This window comes from Colletotrichum gloeosporioides, assembly GCF_011800055.1.
Source record: "Colletotrichum gloeosporioides strain Lc1 chromosome Unknown consensus_17, whole genome shotgun sequence".
NCBI classification, from domain to species: domain Eukaryota; kingdom Fungi; phylum Ascomycota; class Sordariomycetes; order Glomerellales; family Glomerellaceae; genus Colletotrichum; species Colletotrichum gloeosporioides.
Window position 1 is genome coordinate 2340206 of NW_025544662.1, and position 21725 is coordinate 2361930.

At 54.8% G+C, this 21725-nt stretch overlaps 5 protein-coding genes across 5 annotated transcripts; 2 read left to right on the forward strand and 3 right to left on the reverse strand.

The window, feature by feature from the left end:
• Positions 1–960: 960 nt before the first annotated feature.
• Positions 961–2632, forward strand: GCG54_00011538 (uncharacterized protein; the record flags this gene model as incomplete). The annotated part of the gene is made up of 4 exons (XM_045411440.1): positions 961–1000; positions 1178–1983; positions 2033–2220; positions 2272–2632. The coding sequence occupies 4 exons, from the start codon at positions 961–963 to the stop codon at positions 2630–2632; spliced, it is 1395 nt and encodes a 464-aa protein (XP_045268498.1).
• A 1064-nt stretch (positions 2633–3696) lies between these two features.
• GCG54_00011539 (uncharacterized protein) lies at positions 3697–5694 on the forward strand (the record flags this gene model as incomplete). The annotated part of the gene is made up of 2 exons (XM_045411441.1): positions 3697–4074; positions 4180–5694. Coding segments are annotated over 2 exons (1893 nt in total), but the record flags the coding sequence as incomplete, so codon positions are not given.
• Positions 5695–8808: 3114 nt separating this feature from the next.
• On the reverse strand, positions 8809–11889 carry GCG54_00011540 (uncharacterized protein; the record flags this gene model as incomplete). Its single annotated transcript, XM_045411442.1, has 1 exon — positions 8809–11889. One exon carries the CDS (start codon positions 11887–11889, stop codon positions 8809–8811), a length of 3081 nt encoding a protein of 1026 aa, XP_045268500.1.
• A 3831-nt stretch (positions 11890–15720) lies between these two features.
• GCG54_00011541 (putative vacuolar protein sorting-associated protein TDA6) lies at positions 15721–17346 on the reverse strand (the record flags this gene model as incomplete). The annotated part of the gene is made up of 1 exon (XM_045411443.1): positions 15721–17346. One exon carries the CDS (start codon positions 17344–17346, stop codon positions 15721–15723), a length of 1626 nt encoding a protein of 541 aa, XP_045268501.1.
• A 2804-nt stretch (positions 17347–20150) lies between these two features.
• On the reverse strand, positions 20151–21381 carry GCG54_00011542 (uncharacterized protein; the record flags this gene model as incomplete). The annotated part of the gene is made up of 2 exons (XM_045411444.1): positions 20151–21167; positions 21235–21381. 2 exons carry the CDS (start codon positions 21379–21381, stop codon positions 20151–20153), a joined length of 1164 nt encoding a protein of 387 aa, XP_045268502.1.
• Positions 21382–21725: the final 344 nt, after the last annotated feature.

The following is a 21725-nucleotide window of genomic DNA, read 5'->3' on the forward strand; positions in this document are numbered from 1 at the left end:
TGGTGATTTGCGACATGTCGGTGCACACGTAGCCTTGCACCAAACCGCCTGTCAGCCCACAGATTCCATCATCAATCGTCATGGTTTTTTTTTTTTCTTTCTCTCCGAAGCGAGAACGGGGGATGACGATTGACTGCATGGAAACACAGAAAAAAGCGGATAGCAGGGAAATGAGCTGGTCTCGGCCCTGCTCTTCTCGTCAAACACTCGACAGCGGCGCAATTTAGCTGCGGGCTGCAGGTTGCGGGTCTCCCCCTCCCACCCCTCCAAAAGCTAAAATTCGAAAAAGCAACGTCGGTGGAGCTGGAGTCCTGGAGCAGCTTCAGCCAGGGGGTGGCAACGGCACCATTCAGGGCAACTGAGGACTAAAGCGCGGCCTGTCATTGGCGGGAAGGTGGATGAATCAGCACCCGTCGTGCGCTAGCGCCCCCTGGGGAGAGGGACGGGGTGTCCACGAGTGTCGTGGGTGTCAACAACGTTCATTGTTCCCTGCTCGGCCGTGCCTGATCTGCCCAGACGGTTGCTGGGGTCGTGCTGGTCTCGAAATTACTGCCATACCTGGTGGTAAAGCAAAGGTACGGACACTTTTGGCGGGCAGAGCGACACTGACACTACGCTCTGAACGTAGCGCTGCCAGAGAGGGAGGGGAGGGAGCCCTGACAAGGAGTCAGGACTTGCGCTTTGTATGGTTCGCCCGTCTGAGCATGCCAAGACCCAAGACCTGCCCGTAGAGAAAGGGCACATGTCGTCCCTTCCCGCTTGTGTCGCTCGATGGGGGAGCAATCTGCGTTGCCCTGCTTCTTCTCTCTACTACCTCTGTTCGTTACGCTAAGCCTGTGATCTCTCTCCCTTTTTAATCCCCCTCCGTCGTCAAATTTTGAACGCTACGTTCTGACGACGAATTGCGATTGAGGGCGACGAGGCGTACAAGCCGAACGACGACACCACACGCGCGCCACGATGTTGTTCTCGAAATTTGGGCGCGCTGCCCTTGCTGCAGGTTAGTGGCACCCGACTACTGCTTACTCCCGCGATCCCGCATTGGCGACCCTCAGAGACATGCAATCCTTCCTGTCCCCGCAGGTCGTCATACAGCTTGCATCTCCAAAGTGGCACAGTCGCGATAGACGGCTTCACGGGCCTGTGCGAACCCCAGCTAACCATGCTTCCACTACAGTTGCGCTGGCCACTCCCTCTGTCGCCGCAGACACCTCAGACAAGATCGACCTTGGACAGTCAACCTTTGTCGCGCCCGAAAACAACGTCGCCTTCGGCTTCACGGTCCCAGAGAACAGCGGCGAAGATGTCTTCATCACCATTCGCGCCCCGCTCGACCGGCAGTGGGCGGCCATCGGCCTCGGCCAGAACCAGATGGCGGGCAGCTTGATCCTGATGATCTACCGCGACGAGACGGGAAACAACGTCACCTTCTCCCCGCGCGTGGCCTACGGAAACTACGAGCCCTCATACTACGACCACGTCACCTGGGATGTCCTCCCTGGCACCGGCGTTTTCAACGGTTCAATGTACTTCAGCGCGCGGTGCACCGCACACTGCAGGAATTGGCCTGGTGGATATGTCGATGTATCAAGCGAGACGCAAAAGGCCATCTATGCTGTGGGACCCAAGGGAGGCTTCTTCTCGAGCAAGATGGACTCGTCGGTCAAGTTTCATGAAGAGTTTGGCCGATTTACCATCAACATGAAGCGGACGATTGGTCCGGGAGACGCTCCCGCTCTCAAGGATGATGCGGTCAACGAGGGAACGACGCAAATTGATGCCTATGATGGAAAGCGAGATTTGAAGTCCATCTTCCATGCACTGATGATGGTCGGCGCCTTGGTCTTCCTGATGCCCGTCGGCGTGGTGCTTCTGCGTCTGGGCGACAAGGTGAGGTGGCACGGCCTGAACCAGGGTGTTGCTCTGCTGCTCGTCATCATCGGCTTCGTTTTGGGTGTCCTGACCAGCTTCTGGTACAACCGTGTAAGTCGCGGCTCTCGCCTGATGGAGAATTCTACTAACGTAAGCCCAGTCTCGCGGCTTCACCTCTGCGCACCAGATTATCGGATTGATAGTCGTCGGTTTCTGCTTTGCTCAATTTGCCCTTGGATTCCTGCACCACTCCCATTTCAAGAAGACGGGCGAATCAACGACCATGAAGCCGGTTCACGTATGGCTGGGCCGCATCATCATCGGTCTCGGCACCTTCAATGCCTTCCTGTACGTCTGTGCGCAATTAGTTCCCGCTGTCAGTTAGCTAACCTAGTGCAGTGGTTTCTCCTTCGCTCTGAACCGCAAGTTTAACTACTTCCTTGCCGGTCTGATCCTCCTGCTCATCGCCATCTCCATCTTCTTCACCTTCGGCCGGACGTGGAGGCGCCGTCGTAACGGCGTCTCAAAGTTCGGAAGAGAACCGGGCGGTTACAACCCGGAGCCGTGGCGACAGACCCCCACGCAGGGCGGCTATTCGTACGCGGGCGCTCCGCCTGCCTACCAGCCGCCGTCGCACCAGAACATTGGCCTGACGAGTATGGTGGCGGACCCGGCACAGCCGACTAAGGAGCGCAGCAACAGCCGCGATTACCGGGCGAACGAGCTCGGCTCAGCCCACCAGCCGCGAGAGATGGTGTAATTCAGACGCGATCGGGCAGTGAGGGGCTTCAAATGTTGCAGTATCGGCGTTGCAAGCTTGAATGGGACGAGTCTGAATAAAATGCGGTTACCGGTCTGGATTCCGAGGTTCTGCTTTGCGCTCGCGTTGAAGCGTTTTGTATATGTAATGTTTTGGTACAGGGCTTCGACTGGCAAAGATCCAGAAAGTCCTTTGAATGACGAACACGAACCTCGTCGAACGTTGACAGCGCATCGTTTGTGATGATAGCTTGTGAGCGATGGAAGATGCTAAGTTTTAGCTCGGCATCATCGGCCTGGACAGCATTGACGACGGTGGGCATCGGCACCGACTCGGCAGATTGCGACATCGAATTGTGGCCGGCAAGTGGGTCAGTCTTCTCCGAGTTCGAAATGGGACTGACGTGCAGTGCGCTGCATGCAATGCCCTTTCGCTGCAGGAGATGGAATCGAATAGAAAAAGGATCTTGACATGATGCGTTTTGATCGAAACCTTTGGGTCCGCAGATGCAGCCGACCGGAGATGGTCGGGATGCTCCGCAACCGTAACCTAAACGGCTGTTAGTTCCCCAGAATTCCCGACTTCAATGGCGACGAGAAAAGGACGGAGACCGCCCGCTTGGCCGGCGCCGTGATCGGCTTTGGTGGGGGTGTGTCGCCACTTTTCTTTGCGTCCTGCCTGCCAACCTGTCGTGTGGCGGTCTGCATTTGACGAGAGAAAAGTCTGCGACAATAATTGAACCCGGCGTTAAGACGATTTGTTAGCCGGCGGGAAAGAGCAGAAGCGCTGACTCTTGTTGCAAGCTTTCCCTTGGTTGACGGCACGCGCTTTCCGTTTCGTTTGATACCAGTGGTGGGCATATCCGACCCCGGCTCCATCCCGTCCCGTCGCAGATCGGGGTTTTGCCGATGGGGAAAGGTCCTCCCCATTAGACCGTCTTGTTGCCTCTTTTGCATCCGTCAATCTTTCTCTTTGCATCCTCGTTACCTTGGAGCCTCGACATCATTCCGCGTAGTGCTTAGATCGACGTCGTTCATTGCCCGAATAGATTCCTGCAGCAGTAGTCGGACGTGCCTATCTGCCGCAGCTCGCATACGCATCATTCGCATCCACCACTACCTCGACGGCAGGCCATGCCGCCGCGCACGGAAGACGAGTCGGTGCAGACACCGCCGTATCACGACGATGCCGACTCCGAACGAGAGGACGAGTCCGACGATGAGGGTGAAGAGGCGCGCATGCTGAGGACTCTCGATGGGTCCGGGCCTGAAGTTGAGGCTGCGCCTGGCGCGGCGCTCTCACACCCGCGAGAGGAGGAGGAGCTGCTCAAGCCGCCAGAGAAGCCCAAGCCCATCGCGTGGCGCGATCTACCGCAGAAGCAGCAGTTGTTGGTCATTACGCTTACAAGGTTGAGTGAGCCGCTCGTGCAGACTTCGCTACAGGTTTGTTCCTCTCGTTCTGCCCCCGCAGTCCTCATCTCACGTCTCACATGAGATCCAAGACTTGACAAGAGAATGAACACGAAATATCGCTAACACAGCTCACAGTCCTACATGTTCTACCAACTTAAGTGGTTCGACCCGACGCTCCCGGACTCGGTCATCTCCTCCCAGGCCGGCATCCTCCACGCCTCCTTCACCGCAGCCCAGTTCATCACGGCCATGATCTGGGGCCGCCTCGCCGACTCCAAGCGCTTCGGCCGCAAGACCGTCCTCATGATCGGCCTCCTCGGGACCTGTCTGTCGTGCGTCGGCTTCGGCTTCTCCCAGAGCTTCGCGCAGGCCCTCATCTTCCGCTGCATCGGTGGCGCCACAAACGGCAACGTCGGCGTCCTCCGGACCATGATAAGCGAAATCGTCCGCGAGAAGAAGTTCCAGGCCCGCGCCTTCATCCTGCTGCCCATGACCTTCAACATCGGCGTCATCATCGGGCCCATCCTCGGCGGCATCCTCTCCGACCCCGCCGGCAGCTACCCGGGTCTCTTTGGCGACGTGGAGTTCTTCAAAAAGTACCCCTACGCCACGCCGAACCTTCTGAGCGCGGTGTTCCTCTCGTGCGCGGCATTGAGCGTGTGGCTGTGCCTCGACGAGACGCTCGACGCCCTCCGCGAAGAAGGTCCGGACCCGGGACGCCGCCTCGGCTCGAGCATCGCGAACGTCCTCCGCAGAATCTGGATCCGGCTCCGCCACGGCCGCCGCGGCGCGATACGGCTCGACGACGCGGCCTACGCCCAGCTGCAGTCCAGCTCCGCCAGCAGCACCGACGTCGAAATGTCCCCCGAGAACCCCGCACCCCCCAAGCGGCCGAAGCCGCGCTACACCCACCGCCTGCCCTTCCGGCGCATCTTCACCCGCAACGTCATCATGACCTTCTCCGCGCACTTCTTCCTCGCCTTCCACGTCGGCACCTTCAACGCGCTCTGGTTCGTCTTCCTCTCGACGCCCACCTCGACCTCCCCGCCGCACCTCCCCTTCCGCTTCACCGGCGGCCTGGGCATGCCCCCGCAGAGCGTCGGCCTCGCCATGGCCATCCTCGGCGTCATCGGCATCACGCTCCAGCTCTTCGTGTACCCGCGCCTCTCCGCGCGCCTCGGCACCGTCCGCGCGTGGCGGCTGTTCCTCTACTTCTTCCCGCTGACGTACTTCCTCGTGCCGTATCTGTCGGTGGTGCCGACCACGCCGGGCGCGCCGCCGCCGGGGCCGAAGGGCGGGCCGGCGATCTGGTTCGCGATCGTCGGTGTCTTGCTGTTCCAGGTGCTGGGGCGCACGTTCGCGCTGCCGGGCCAGACGATCCTGATCAATAATTGCACGCCGCACCCGAGCGTGCTGGGCACGATACACGGGCTGGGGCAGAGCGTGAGCAGCGCGGCGCGGACGATCGGGCCGGTGCTGTGCGGGTATCTGTACGGGCAGGGCCTGGCGGGCGGGGTCGTCGGCGCGGTGTGGTGGGGTTTGGCGGGGGTGGCGGTGTTGGGGGTGCTGGCGAGCTGGGTTGTGTGGGAGGGGGATGGGCATGAGATTGTGTTGGAGGGGGATGAGGAGGAGGAGGAGGAGGTAAGGTGAGAGAAGGTGGAGGGTTGTGTTGATGGGTAATGATTATGGATAGACATTAATTCTTAGTATTTTTTGGTGTGAGATTTTGATTTGTTGCATGTACTTGTGATGCTTGATATTCTATGTGGTTCAAGAGGTGGGTGAGGGTGCTGTGCAGGGGGTATATAAACTACACAGTGATTGCTGGATGTGGCATTTCAACCCACGCCAAATGATGAAGCATTTTCAGCCATTGCAAGGTCTTTACCCAATTGGCAGACTTGGCTCTCCTAGGTCAGAACCTTTGGTTGAGCAGCGGGCTACGGTGGGCAAGACTTGATCATCATCATCATCATCCGTGTGAATACTCAAAGACCATTCAACAGCAGAGGTGAAGAGCACCGTCGAGAAAACAGTACCCTATGATGCTTGAGTGAGATTTGATCACAGACTCTGAAGACGTGGGAGGCGACGACGGGCACTACGTCAGCACCCGAGATTCATTTCTCTTTGCCGCTACCCGGCGCGCCATTGCTGGTTTGAGTCTACTTTACTGCGGCAAGTGGATGTATTTATATCCATCATGAAGCTGTGATCATCCCGCAACGAGGCGGTAGGTAGTGGGGATAACGTATATCTATCAAGTGTTTCGTGGTTCCGTTGGTGGTATGACAGATCATGTATTTTGAATGTCGTGTTTGCAATCGATACTGGGCTGTTGCAAGGGCCTCATGGTCCTGATGAGGGTATCGGACCTGATGAGTGAGATTTATTGAAGACTAACTTTGAGGTTGAACGTGTCTTGTCGCCTATGACTTTTATCTTTGGCTTATTCGGAGACGATGGCGGATGAGGACGAGCTAGGTGTGAATGAGGGGAGTTAGGATGTTGAGCTATGTGTAGATGATGGAGAGGGCCGGTGGTGAGATAGCAGAGGCAGCAGAGGCATCGTCACGATGGTCTGATGCTATTGCTCTGGTTGTTTTCTCGTGTTTTCTCAGACGACCAGACATTTATATCCGTCGTGAAACCAAGTTTGTACCGTGCGTGTGTGGTAGGTGCCAGGACTTGACATGAACTTTTTGTTTGCTTGTTTTGAGTGATAAGTCTGGTGGCAGCAGACCAACAATCGATACTTCGTTCGAAGGCGTGGTGTCGTTTTCTGGGCCTCACGCTGCTGATGTCTCCCTTGTTTGAAGGTTGTTGAGGTGTGGTCTCTCATTTGAAGTAGAAGACCGCACTAGAAGGAGTGTGAAGGAGACGAAGTTGGAAGTTATGGTTCTGTGACCTCTCTATTGGAGGAAGAGAACCCCATCCAAGGAATGGAATAAGTGGTTGTGGTGTTACGGGGAGAGGGCATCTGGACTCTGGAAGGCGACTGGTATTCCTCTTTGAATATCGGCTATGTTGGCCTATAGAGATGTCTCTAGCCCGGTCCACGCGGACCTCGTAAATACAGTTACAGAGAAGCTGAAAACGTGTACCCGTAGGCTGGCAATCTGCTAGGTACGAAAGAATAACCCAAAGTTGAAATGAGGGGGAAATGGTCAAGGGGATGCTTCGCAAAGAATGAGGGGAGCGCAGGGGGGGATCAGGATGTGTCTGATGAGATGGGGCTGGAGATTGTAGGAAACATCGCAACCAGATTCGACCCTAATTTAATCTGCTCCGATTGTTTCTCTTGTCTTTTTGCGTAAGTTCAGATACTTATATCGATGGATATACGGATATTCCGAGAGGAGCAGGTTATGAGAGCTTGGTAAAGGCAATCACGACTGCTACATGTGCGTGCGGACATGGCACGACATTGGTCAAGATCACGGGCAGTATGACTCGTCCGTCCGCCTCTATCAGACCAAGATAGAACATGCGTTTACTGAAGGGTTGTATTATTTAAGTTCAATCAGTTGACGGGGTACTTTTGAAATCTGAACCCCAGCAAATGCTAATTTCAGGGCATTGTTGTGAAATGTCCCGTGACTTAAGAACGTGTTGCATTGTCCTGCGTGTATAGAGATTCATCACACTCTGGGTTGCCTACGGCTCATCATCATGGTGCTATTCGATGCTAGGCATTCGTCCTTTATCGCCGTTTTTCAAGTTCTGCAGTGTATCAGTGAATCTAACAGCGGAGGGACGAAAGAAAGTCGGCTTGTTCAGACAGAGCAGTGAAAGCACCCGAAGATGAAGTTGACCTTCTTTTCGGTCTAGGTATGACTCTGGGGCTAAGAATGAAGAGATGATCGTCATTCTTTGTTTGTGCCGGGTGAGGAGAAGTCAATAGTGATGGGAATATATAAATACGTCTCTCTCTGTGTGTGCGCGCATACGTGATTTCATCCTGAATATGAGCTATGTCTTCACCGTCCATAGCAAAGCAACTAACATACAGAGTATCAGCTGGAATTGATTTATGCACACCGACAGGAAGGAAGGTCAAGGAGCTAGCTAGTGGAAATCAGAGATGAAACCCTCACGAACCAAAGCATTTTCAACAATAGCGTTGTCCCCTCCGAGCAGAAAGTCAAGTGTCATTTGTGAAGGTTCTGGACACCCCATAAGTTTCAGCTATCAAACATTAGAAATGATGCACAAAACTTCGGAAGCACAAACATAAACTTCGTATGCTCCGTCTGCTTTCAATGAGCTTTTTGGTACAGGTTTCTGGCCAGGGCAGATCCCACATGTGTATCCTCATACATGCATGATTTCTGTCTAGCTGGTGTTCGTCGTTGGCGCTGCCTTCTCTCGGCTCTTCAATGGCATATTGGTGACGATTATTATGGGATTGAATTTTAACCATGGCTCGGCGATGCCTCCAGATGCAGACAAAAATGGCTCTACCAGATGGCACGGTCACTTTCCCTGGAACAGGCTTAAAGCCCTTTAAGATTATTCTAGAGGAGCACGCTCTTGCTGTGCAGGCGCTCTGTGAGGCCTTTTTGAAGGGATCCAAAGGTAAGGACCAGGACCGGAATATGACGATCTCACGCCATGTACCTAACTCAGACTGTTTTCCTAACGATTACCCCGGTAGGAGCAGCTCGTGCCGACTTCGAAATGAGCGACCGAAACATGTTAAATTTGCTCAAATAATCCTAACAACCACGACAGTGAGTTCATTCAGCCTCGCAGTTCCCTATTTCACTCGAACATCTTCCACTGGTTCTGCAAATTCTCAATCTGGATCAGTGTGCCCCAAGACTGGCCCGCAAGACTATTCATCTCTCGCATGTACGCTGCACTTGTGGCCCCCTCGCTCGTCGCATGCCATCCCAGCGTGCTGTTTCCGTGTTGGTACCCGTCAGTCCCAACAAGGAGCCTGGTCTTCTCTATGGATGCCCAGGTGAGGCTCTGGGTGCCGGCATTCTGGGACTGCAGGACCTGCATCTCGTGCACGACTCTCAATCGTCGAATCTCCACCACCGTCTGGTAGTACACCTGTATTCTCGTCCTGGAGAACTCGACGAGACCGCCTGCATTGCCTGCTTCACAGGCTTCCACCCATTTCTGTCGCATGCGCGGGGAGTACATGCAGCACATCCTCGCGTCTGATACGAGCTGTTTGTGGTAATCCATCGGCAGGCTGGCGGCGGCGGGATGTGCGTCTTTGCAGAAAGTGACCCAGCAATCCGCACATATGGTGCAGTCGTCCCAGCCGTACCACTTGGCGTTCGTAATCTGTCCATCTCCTGCGCAGGGTGGAACATCGGCGAACGCGCGGACCCAGTTGGAGTATCTTGACCAGACACCCGTCTCAAGAGCCTCCTGCCACCGATGAATATGCTCCGTCCATCGCGGATTTGAGGGATGAAGACTACAGACAAATGGCTTTGTGGGGTTTACACCTCTTTCTACCTCATAGAATCGATCAAGCTTGAGAGGGCTGACCCACGCCGCGTGACAAGCCGGGCAGATTTTGAAGTCCTCGGGCGCGTCGCCGCCAGCCAAGGTGTACCACGTATCTCGAGAGGTCCCCTTCTCGGTACACGGAGAGTTCGCGAGGACATTCTCTGCTGCTCTGACAAGAGCATCGATGTTTCTCAGGTCTTTAGCCATGGACATGGCCGCAACCAGAGGGAAATTGTTCGTCACGCTGCAGAGCCAGGGTTCGGGTTCTTGTATGCGATGTCCGAGTGCCACCTCCATCCAGTTCGGTCCCTTGGTAATTGGCTCTACAGGAATGAATTCGAATCCATAGTCAAGTGGTGTGGATGCCAAATTCTCGGCGAAGCATTTCTCGCAGATTTTGAGGTTGGGTACGCGTCCGCCGGATAAGCGCACCCATTGTCGAGAAAAGGGGGAAACGGCCAATTCTTTTTCGCACTTTGGGAGATTTAGGTATTTGACAGTCGATTGGGTCCAGTCTTCCCAGGTACGAGTCAAGGAGTAGTCGATCAAGATCCGACCGATGTAGGGAATGCAGATATCGCACGCCCAAACATCATCCTCGGCTTGAGTTGAGTCGTAGGGTGCCCAGTTTTGATGGAACGCTGTGCCTAGGATTACCTCTTCAAAGCAGGCTTCGCATGAAAGGAAGCCATTCAGTCTCGCATCAAGTGGCTTGAACCACTTGACGCCTGCAGTTCCCTTGACGCCGCCCACACCGTGACAGTCTTGGATGCTGAGACGTTTCGTCATGTAGTCTCGGAGAGGCTGAGGGTCTAGCGTTTTCAGGTATTGGGGTATTATTACTTTGGTGACGCGATGAGCCTTCAAGCCACATGCCCCTCTGGGCCTCCGGACACGTTTGAACGAGTCTGAAAGGGGAGTAGCTGCAAGGTACATGTCGTAGCAGCAGGTACAGATGGTGAAGTTTGGGATGTCGGGTAGGTGATACCAATCAGTCTCGTAGTCGACGACTCGTGATTCGGGACAATCCCACATGATATCGTTGGGCTTGCCGTCTTCGGAAAAGACGGGTATTGGTACGGCTCTTCTCCATCCATCGAGGACAGGGTCTGAGCTCTTCGATGTGTTTGTTCGTTCAGGGCTGCTCTGAAAGCTGGTATTTTCCTCCCGAAAACGGAGTTGCTCAGTGTTTGTAGTAGGTCGCTGCTGAACAGAGAGCGGCGAGTCTTTGGATTCTGGTCGCTGCCCAGAAGGTGCCGGTGCAGGTCTCAGGGGTAAGTTATGAATCAGCATCGAAGAGGCTGTTGATTCGGAGCTGGTAGATACACTTGCCACAGCATCGTTGAAGTTGCTTTGGCCATTATTCGGATCATCACCTTCAAGGGGCATCTTTCGGGGTGTGGGTGGCGGAGGTGGATAGGATGTGTGCTGTTGATCGGCTGGTGCGACAGCTTCAGGACTGAGTGCAGATGAAGAGGCTGATGTCTCCTCCTGCACCACATTGGATGGACCAAATTCTTGGTAGTGATAAGGCTCACCGGTGATGTACTGAGCATCAGCCGGAACAACTTTATGGTTCTCCGCCGGCCGGGTGTTGACTAATAACGGCGGCGGAGGGGGGTAGTGGTGACTCCGTGACGATGGTGAAGGACCGTCTTTGAACTGCGACTGAGGACTCTGGCAAGATGCCGCTGTAGAAATCTCATATGCGCCCTGTTGATTTTTGCCTTGTGGGATGTGATGATGAACCGGTGAAGTCGTGCTCGCCGGCGAGATGGATGAAATTGGCGGCAAGCTCATATTGTGTGTCTGCGTTTGCGGTGATCCATAGTCACGACGCTGCGTTTGTTGACCTGATTGCGCCAGATACTGTGACAGTCTTTGCTGAGCTTTATTCTTGACATTCTGGTAGGAGCCAAGCAGCTTTTCGGTCTTCAACCCTGCGTAGAAGGGCTGAGATGCCTGGGTCTTAGGACTAGGTAACTGTGAGGCAGAAGCTGGGTTCTGGTGAGCCTGTACTCCTTGAGCCGCATGTTGATACTGCCCTGACGGACTTGTCGCCCCGTACTGCGGTTGTTGAGGCCACTTCCCTGGATCATATCCTTGAGGAATGGCTGAGGGCGAGATGGGTGAACTGGGGTAAGAAGACTGCTGGTGCCCATGGCTCGAAGTAGACGTAGATGGAGACCATCCGGTGCTCTGGGGAGCTTGAAGGTATTGAGACGGTCGATATGGCGCGTGCGAGACCGATGGTGGCGGCGGTGGAGGATAGCTAGCCGCCGGGCTAACGGCGCGCGGTGGAAGCGGGGGCGGGGGCACCGCGCCGGGCTGGCCCGGAGGCGGCGGGAAATATGGATAGCTGCGGGAATCCATCTATGCCGCTTGTGAAGATGAAGGCACAGAGAGCCCGGGATCAATGGTTTGGATCTAGTATATGAAGAGGAAGAGTTTATGAAATACCACAACAAGCACCGGTGAAGAAATGGATGAAGCCTTGGCAGACTTTCAGCTGAATATGCCAAGGATATCTCGGCCCAGCGGGGCGTCGGGCTGAGACTTGACCGCCTGGCAGACTGTTGAGCAGGCAGAATTGTGAAGTTCAGCTGGATTTTGATTGTCTGGGGGTGACGCATCATGCCTCACGAGGGCTAGCGTCGTTCTTGGCTCAAGGCAGGTTGATGAGGGTGCGGGCATGCAAGCCGTTGAAAGCGGCACCCAAGGGTTCAAGTGATTTTGAATAATGTCAGGTTGGCATTCGTCATTACTGGAGAACATCATATCAATCCTGAAAGCCAAAAGGAAATTGTCTCACTAGAATTCTCAACCACATGATATATTCATTCATCTCCATTGCGTCAAAACTGTCAGTTGTTCAGCCAGACAACGGCAGCGTTCAGGTAAACTAAGTCTATCAATACATTAGCTTCAATGTATCGCACAGAATAAGCGAAAAACGAAGACGTTGAAGCTATCGAACTGAAATTTATGGTTAATCTGCATCGCTCATTCTGGACCGAAAAGAACGTCATGTCCAGGCTTTAGGACACGGAACTTAAATCAACCGAAATCGCCGCTCCATCGGAGCAGCTCATTGACCCAGGAAAGAATAGCACGAATCCATCTCTTTCCATTTATAGCCGTTGTGGGCGCAGTCTCTGAGCTCTCCACGGTAGAAGGACAGGAGAACGGAGGATAAAGACCCAACAAGATCCTCGGATCTCTTCTGCAGGTTTCAGAAGGTAGGTTACTCAATAGCTATAGTGATTGCACGTAATCCGTTACCGATCATGAATGTTCATGACATGAGTCTTCATCATCGCATCGACCGTCGACGAGGGGTTATAAGCGGAGAGACTATTGATCAGCAGATTCGCTTTGTATGTCGAAGTATTTGTAGAATTGGAGAGATATGATGCCCTTCATTCGTTTTGATATTGTTCAGCAACTTCCGGAGAATATTCCCACCCAAACATCCGAAGACAATACATCCTAGCGTTAGACCATCAGCTACCGGAGGTACTTCACAAAGCAAGTAACGATTGCCTCCACCAAGAAAGACTCGTACAAAGTGCAAAGACCTCAATGAGAAAGATGGATGGTGGATCCGGGGCATTTGGCATCCATTGGTCGACTCTCGTAAAGACTCACGCTCACTTATATAGTAAGGTGTTCCAACTCACATGTTGAACTGGAATTCTAAAAGACCGGCTGATGTCCAATACCCATCACGTAATTATATAGATAGCACACATCAATAGACGACAGTAAATCTCAGCAATTAGAAAGTGCTATCGGGGTTGGGCGGTGGCTCGACCTTTCTCAAGACCACGTGGCCCCGTACACTGCTATTTGAATCGTTGCCCAGCCGGTGTGCTCATACAGTCCGCTGAGCTAGGAAACGTCTCGCAAATACGTACGTATGTTGCATAAGAATAGACGAGAAAACCAGGAAGATGAAGCCCAGAGACGCCACATTGGTGTGACAACTTGTCAGCGAGCCACTGTCACCGACGCGATGAGAGGACGATGCGTAGTTGCCAGACTCGACCGAGGCAAGATGCACTGATTCCAAAAGACTTTGCAAACAACTATCGTGGCTGAGTGATTGTCGATGTATTTGAGTTATCAAAAAGCATTCAATTTATACAAACGATTATGGATGTAGAACGACAGCCCCCAAGAAAGTTCATGAAGGGCTCAAGTTACGCATGCCCTGGCATCAAGACCGTTGCAGTCAGCCATGAATCCTGTACACCAAACACGCCCAGAGATCCAGCTAGCAAAGCTTGGCCACCAACAGGGTGTTTGCAACAGTACTGCTGTCAATTGACCGGAGCAACATCGAACATGCCGCAGACGGTGCAGAGATGATCGTCCAAAGCCCGGACAAATTGGCAGCACTATGTCAAGGTAGCTTAAACACTTTCCGTCAGCCAGAGACAAACCGGAAATCTGAAAAGTCGCGACGCCCGAGGCGTATCTGTGTTTCATCGAAAACTGTCAGGAAGTCTCGACAACCTTCTTCGGTCTATTTCCAAGACGCTCACCCCTTACATCCACTCAAGCACTATCGTATGATTATAATGGAATGCCCTCCGGATAGTCAAAGACAGAGACGGAGATAATGTCATGTCTACATCCAAAGTCAGGGCAAGAGCACAAAGAAGAGCCTCCACATCTCAAGGCTATTGAAATCACTTCATTTACATGAAAAAGTTCGGAGAGCTGATTCTCGTTGTTCTGTCTTGTTCGCTACTTACCTATGTGAACAGATATCCGCGCTTTATACAGAACTACCTCAACCGTTCTTTCTCCTACCGGTCCGAACAAAGTCAAAGATTTGAGACATTGGTGGTTCTATCTTTCCTTGCTACATGTATTGGAGTATAAAGCTCGCGAGAATGTAAAGAGGATGAGGGCCATTCACAATGAAAAGCCTCCGTGTCCAGCACGTCTACAAGCAGATGTACACGAGAACAGGCACCAAGCTCATAACGAGCTAGGAGATCCTTGACAGCTACTACATCACATCTCACAAGCGCAGATACGGTAGCTCAATACTCGGGATACCCCATTGAGTATTGTAAACAACACCCAGCAACCGTGTAAAACCAGAGAGCTAGGATTAACGTCAATAAGCTGATGGGCCTCGGGTACGACATGCTCGAACCGCAAGCGATTCAGCATTCCATGATTCAATACGTCAAGGAGATGCTTCTATCAGAAAACCGCACATCTTGGATGGTCGACCAATCTGTGGAGAACATACTTGTAAAGTTTGAGACTGGCTTTTAATAGATATCCCAAAGGGCATGGCAGTAAGTATCACGCAAAACCATGAACTGCACAAGGTCCAAAGGTCTTCTCAGCCAAGATGCCCTGGCACGGATATAAACATACTCAAGACAAGACCAAATCCCCCAGAATATTTTGAGCGACTGGAAATCGTAACGCAATCTTCGCGAGGTGAACTCTGACCTGAGAGCTTCCCAGTCAACCATCACGTTCACCTTTACCAAAGACCGTCTAGCCTCTACACAAACACAACAACATAACGGAGCCGCGTATTCCGCCAACATACACATTAACCACCAAAGAGGGACGACAGGGAGAACCAACGTGAATTGAAATGAGTAACGAGGGTCCTGTCACCTAGGGTTACATCCGTGGCCAAACAGGACTGTCAGATAATCGGCCGAGAACAAGCCAGGCAAATGCGACTCATCTTTTTCAATCAAGACCTAAAGCGGATAATTGTCTCAATATATAAAGACGGTAATAGTCGCACCGCTGCCCCCCTACTCCTGGATACTCCTGTCATGATGCAACATATCCACAAGTGACGCCACGCGCATGTTTTCAACTTTGATCTCTATTCAGTATCGTGGGGGTATCAATCCCAAGCTAATTCCAAGGCAGAAACACCGAGTAACCCGCAAAAACTCCGAAGGCCCCAAAGGGCGTGCGCGAAAGCGCCGCCTGGTGTCGCACCCAACCATATCTACATGAAGTCATAAACGAGCGTGTCCGTGAATGTATATGCGAAACTTCTAGGAAGGCCGCGATCGTCGCAGCGAACGTTGATCGTGTGTGTTTGTAGTGATTCCAGTGAGGAATGTCTCATCTACCGTCTGTTCCCTCTCATTCCATTACTCCCAATTTTGATACCAGAAAGATTTCGTACAAGGAAAGCGCATGCCTCGTCTAGCTGTACCAGGTCTGTCCTGGCTTCAGGTTGTCGAGGATGCGGCAGCGGGTGGTGATACAGAGCTTCTCGCGGTCGAGGCGCTTGAACTTGGGCCCAAGAGGACCGGAGACGTAGTGATACTGAGCAAAGAGACGCCATTGGCGCATGTCGGCGAGACTGTAGAGCTTGTCACCCCACGGCCCGGCGTAATGGAACCAGGATGTTGGCGCGTCGGGGTTCTCTGCCGTCGGCACAAGACTGACGGGGTTCTCCTTGCGATGACCGCTTGCGACATCAACCTCATCGTCAAGATCGTCGTCAAGGTCCTCATCCAGATCCTGAACGTAGTCATACCAGTAAGTGTAGGCGTTCTTGGCAGGGTCCCAAAGAGGGCCCTTGTCGGTTACGTCCTTGAGCATCTTGAACGGCAACACGTAGGGATGGTCGCCCGCCTGCGCGTACATGGCGTGAGAGCCAACAGCTGAGTAAATGACGGGGCGATCGCCGCGCTTCTCGACGGCGTGGTACGTGTAAGCCTGGCCGCCTTCGTGTTCAGAGAAGAAGATGCCACGGGGCACGCCGTTCTCGAAGCGCATCATGCAGTGCTCCCAGTCGCCAACGTGATTACCAAAGCGAATAGTCAAGACGGTCTGGCCGAGGTTGTACGAGTAGAAGAAGAACCAGAAAGCGTCGACGATGCCGGAACCCTTGTCGACGAGGACGAGCACGGCGGGGGCCTTGGAGTAGCCTTCCTGATCGGGCTTGTGGGTGGGCGTGTCGGGCGGGGGCAGCGGCTTTTGGTCTCGGCGCCGATTTTGGAAGCTGCCGGTGCGAGCGGAAGGAACGAAATGTGGGAACCGTCGAGGGTCTGAGATGCGGTAGACTGGGTGGTCGCGGGAGACATCGAACCACGTCGTGTCTTCGAGGGGAGATGATGGCACGCGATCGGACCGATCAGGGTCTTCTGTCGGAAGATCTTCATGGCCGTCGTCCTCACCGCCGTCTTCTTCGTCGTTCCAGGGCTCAGGTATGCCAACGTGGCTGTGTAACCACTCAGGCCTCTGCTCGACGTCGTCGTCGCTTGTCAAATACACCATTCCGTCCTCCTTGTTAAGCTGATGCAAGTCTGACAGAAGCAGCGACTGGTTCAGCGCTTGCCTCTCGAGGTACGGCGTCATGTGCTTGATGTGCTCCGCAATGTCGGCGGGCCAAAAGTTCTCGCCCGAGTACAGGTGAACCAGCGGCGCATACTTGAGGACGTAGTCGGGGATCTCCTTCAGCGTCTTTGCCTCGGTCTTGTCCTGCGGCGCCTTCTTCCTGGAGACCGATTCCCAGCCATTGTGCCGTCCCTCGTCGTTGTACAGGGATCTGAGCTCAAGGCGCAACTCGTCGCCGTCGGTGTCGTTCTTGAAGGGTAACAGAGCCGCTGGATCCCATGACAGGTGGTGAATGCCACAGAGACTCAGCCAGCGACAGGCCTGGCGATCAAGCCAGTAGGGACTGCTGCTGATCCATCTCTTGTCCTCGCGCTGCTTGGCCGGGTCGGGCGGATTGGGGTTCAGGTACCGGGGCAGGAACCATGCCAGGAAGGAAATGGAGCCCACCACGGCGAGGAAGATGGTGATGCGGCGTAGGTAGTACATTGGGAAGGTCGCAGAGTCGGCTCCAGGCCTGGTCGCAGGTTAAGAAAGAGGTAGTTGAAGAAGAGACGAGCTGACGATGTGACGGACTGGCCGCAGCGAGGTGTAGGGTTTTTGCTTTTAGTTGATTCTTGGTCTGAAAGCTGGTTACGGAGGCTTAGTGATGGTTCGGAGGGGTCTCGGGATGCCGGCACGTCTTGCGAAAGCCAGCGGGGACTCGCACAGCATCACAACCTTGAGGAGCTGAGGGATTGGAAGCGTTGTCGGCAGCAATGAAGTTGTCAGGAGGTGGGAGAGAGGAGGGGGGTCGAGCGGAGACGCATGGCCAGTGGACGCTGAGGCCCCGTGGACGGTGTTTTGTGTCGTTGTTCAAGGGAAAGTTTGTGAGAGGAGGGGAGCAGCAAGCTTCGGGGTGGTTTTGGACGGGACGGGATGGATGGGAAAGGGAAGCTGGGATGTACCATACCTCTTGTAAGGCATGCGCATGCGGGAGACGCTGACACGCTGCGTTGCGTTGCGCTGCGCTGTCGGGCATTACATGGACAGCGACCGACGGGAGCACACCTGGCAGCGCAGTGACAGCTGGGCAGCAGACACTTCAGCGAGAACGGCAGGGCGGCAGCGGCAGCGGCAACAGGCACCAGGGACGCTGCACCTGGTCGTGAAGGCTGGGTGACCCCCCTTGGCCGGGCTCGGCCAATGCAGCCGCCACCGACTGGTTGTCTGTTTAGACGCTAACCCGAACCAGACTCTCTGAGGATCTGGCCGACACCGTCAGGAAGACATGCAGAAGTACAGATACATTCCCGAGCTGGCAGTTGGCGAGATGTCCTGGACAAGTTGAAAGGCATAGTGTAGGAGTGCATTTCCTATGAGTTGTCAAGACATGCATCAGCAAGATTCAAGAGAGACCAAGGAGTAGAGATATCAAAGAGGCACATCGCGGACGCAACAGCATCATCAGCAGCATCACCAACAGCAACCGCTGCATGACTTCTCAACACAACCACTCAAAGTGCCAAACAACCGAACCCTTTCATTCGTCCTTCTCTTCCCAACTCATTGCAAGTGTTCTAGTCCCTGTCTCGACCAGTAGCGGCAAACCCGGAAGCTCCGGTAGTTGCGATGGACCCCATCGGAGCCGTCCCGCGGCAGCCTATCGTATCCTGCGCCGGCCGCGGAACGCGACTCTGGCCATTGAAAAGCCACGGGAAACCCTTTTTAGGATTCTTTGTCACTGCTGGTGTCCGCGGGCCATCGTCTTCAAAAAGCACCCGTTGCAGTAGCGGGAGCAACTCCAAAAGTGGCCGTCTTGAGACCAGCACGACCAAGCGTTGCAAAGTCACCTAACCCTCCCTCAGCCACCGGCGATCGCCTTTGCCCTCTTCAGAGATAGTTGGGCATCTCACATGAGCAGTAGGAGAGACGGTGCTGTGTATCGCACTTACTATCTACTACTAAATCGAAGATCACACCAACTGCCTCCATCTGTCTCCTCGTACAACCTGACGATCCATCTCAAAGTTCGTCTCTTCGCTGCACTGAAACTTCCCACCAAGAAGTCGCCGTTGTACCTGTACATCCCCCATCCCGCCACCCTCCAAAAGCCTGGCAGGAAAAAGGGTTCGAGATCGGCGGGAACCAGTTAAATCCCTGCAGATTTCCCACGAGGGGGCGGAACGATGCTCGATAGAGTGCCCCGAAGGCGAAGGGCCCAGTTCGGTCTCTGCAGTGCGTGTGCAGCGTTTGCCTTGGCGGAGACTCGCTGCGACGCTGCCACCTGCTGATTCTTTTTTTCCCCCCTTCTCCCTCTCTTCTGCCGTCCTTCTGGCGGTGTCGTTTGTCTCCAGTCGACTCCACCAACTGAGTGTTTGAGTGCCGTGCGAGCGCAGCTCACTCAGGAACTGCGGTGTGGTTGGACGATGCCCTGCTGCCCCTTTGCAGCAAGGAGGGCCGCCGTCCGATTCCCGGTCGCCGTTGGAAACATTCCGCATCACGAGCGGCCTTGTCCCAACGGAAATTGCATGTGAGCTGGCAAGACTGCTGGCAAGGCGGTGGACGCTGGCCTGGCTGTCAAGCTGGGTGGACCACCGAACTGCGCGGTTTAGATGGAATGACATGCCGGGATGATGGGGTTTTCAAGACGGGGCTTCACACTGCATGAGCACTAGACGCTGCGATGTTTTCGACTTTTCCTTTTACCTTATGTAAAAGTTGGTATTTTGAACTACTTTTGCCTCGGTCCTTGAGGCTTTTTTTCTTCCGCGATGCTTTTCGGGGAACCCACCGCTACTCTCGAAAGGATACTTCCGCTTAACCACTTCCACCAACACCTAATCTGTCTTTTCAAATCGCGCATTCACGGCGATCCAGTTCGTCATGGAGCCTTTGGCTTTCGATGGGATTTCCCATGTCGTCGAGCGAGTCGGGTGCCCACAACACCACCCCTCCTAGTCGTGACTTTCTTCCCTTCCACTCTACAGCCTGACCACATCATGCAAGCCACGGCCATGCATGTCTCTCCCACCCATACTCATGTGGCCGCCAGCCCAGGATATGCCCGTCCATACGGGAACTCGAGCCACTACGCTCTCGTTTCATCCTACCACCTCATCCGAATATGTTGCAACTCTTGCTTGTGCTGGGAATCTCGTGCCTGTGTGATTTTCCCCGAATTCAAAGCCAAATGGCAATTCAGCCAAACGCATTCGCCAGCTTTCCCATCTCCAAATTCAGAAGGAGGGCGCATAACATCCTCCCAAACTCTCAATGGTCCGATCAGGAAGCCAAGCTCAGTAGCCCAAAACTTATCTCGATATCCTCTCGTAGCTACATTCCTCAACTTCCTCGTAATCTTCAGAGTCGTTCTCGCTCCCATCTTCGTCATCGTCGATGCCCGCCCCCGCATCCTTGTCCGCAGCCGGCCCTCCCAACTCCGCCCACGAAGCCGGCGTCGGCGTAGACAGCGCGGTGCCAGCCCCGGCCCCGGCCCCGGCTCCGGCCGCCGCAGCCACATCCGCCCCTCCCCGTCCTCTGCCCCGGCGTTTGTTGGGTCTCCCATCAGGTAGCGGCTTCCTCTTCTTCCTCCGCCCGCTCGTGCCGTCGTTAGCTGCCCTCGGCGCCGCGTGCGCATACACCGTGACCTCGTCCGTCTCGCCCCTCTTCTTCTTCAGCGCCATCAGGTTCTCCAGGAACCGCGTCTGCCGCTTACGCTCGCCCGTCTTGTCCGCCGTGATCGGTATGTGAATCCCGTGCTGCCGCCGAATCTCCTCGAGCGGGTCGTCCTTGGCCGCCGCCTCGTGCCTCGGCTGCAGACGCTTCTCCGTCGTGTTGATCCGCGCCCAGCTCGCCGCGAGCATGTCCACCCCGCCGGGCAGATGCCGCAGCGACGGCAGCGGGTCCTCCGCGTCGTGCTCCGCGAACAGCACCTCCGTGCCCAGGTTGCGCGCCCACTGGCCCTCGAACACCTTACCCTTGTACGCGAACATGGGCTTGTCCGAGTGCAGGTCCAGGATCTGTATGTCCGCCGCCACGTCCGCCTCGCCCAGATCGTCCGCGGCGGTGGCGGCGTTGTTGTTGTTGTCGCCCTTGTCCGCGTTGGGGTCCATCTGGCTCTGCTCCATGTCGCCGTCGTCCTCCGCCTCAAGCGCGGGCTCGTCGTCGTTTTCGTCGTCGGACAGGATGCGGTGGTGCTTGGGCTCATCGGGCTTCTTATGCGGGCCGGCCCAGTGCTTGTAGTGATACCCGCCGCGTCCGGACACGGGCGCGTTCCGTCTTCGCGTGAGGAGCTGTGGGATCGAGAGGTCGACGGTGAGATAGTATGTCTAAATTTGCGCGGTGTTAGCAGCCTGCCGTCTTCGTCCGCTCGTCTCCCGACGGCGAAGTTCCTACCTCGGTCTCGGTGGTCGAGTACTCGTACTCCCACTCGGATTCATCGGCGTCGTCAAGATGGCTGGGCGCTCGCAGAGGCTGGTCCACGGGCGCGGTCGCCGCCATCACCGGCGCAACAGCGTCCGTCGGCGCCGCGTTGCTCGCCATCGTTACCGCGTCGATCCGTGGAAGACGACTCTGGTCGTGTATTGGGACTCGTGCATTTGGCGTTGCGGCTGCGATCTCGAAATCAAGTCAAGGCGCAATCGCCAAATAATGCAGCTTATGTTCAGAGCATTGGTCGGCTCCGAGTGACGTAGAGTGCAATGTTGCAGGAAGTTGAAGAAATTTTGGGAGAGCTCCAAGGGTTCAAAAACCAAACCGCAGAGCAGACTTCCCCTTCCAGCCAGCTTCCCCAGCAGCAAACCGGCAGATTACCTCAGTGCAGGGGCCGCGGGCCCCTCCATGCGGGGCACCAGCCAAACAACGGCCGGCCGAACTGTGACTGATCG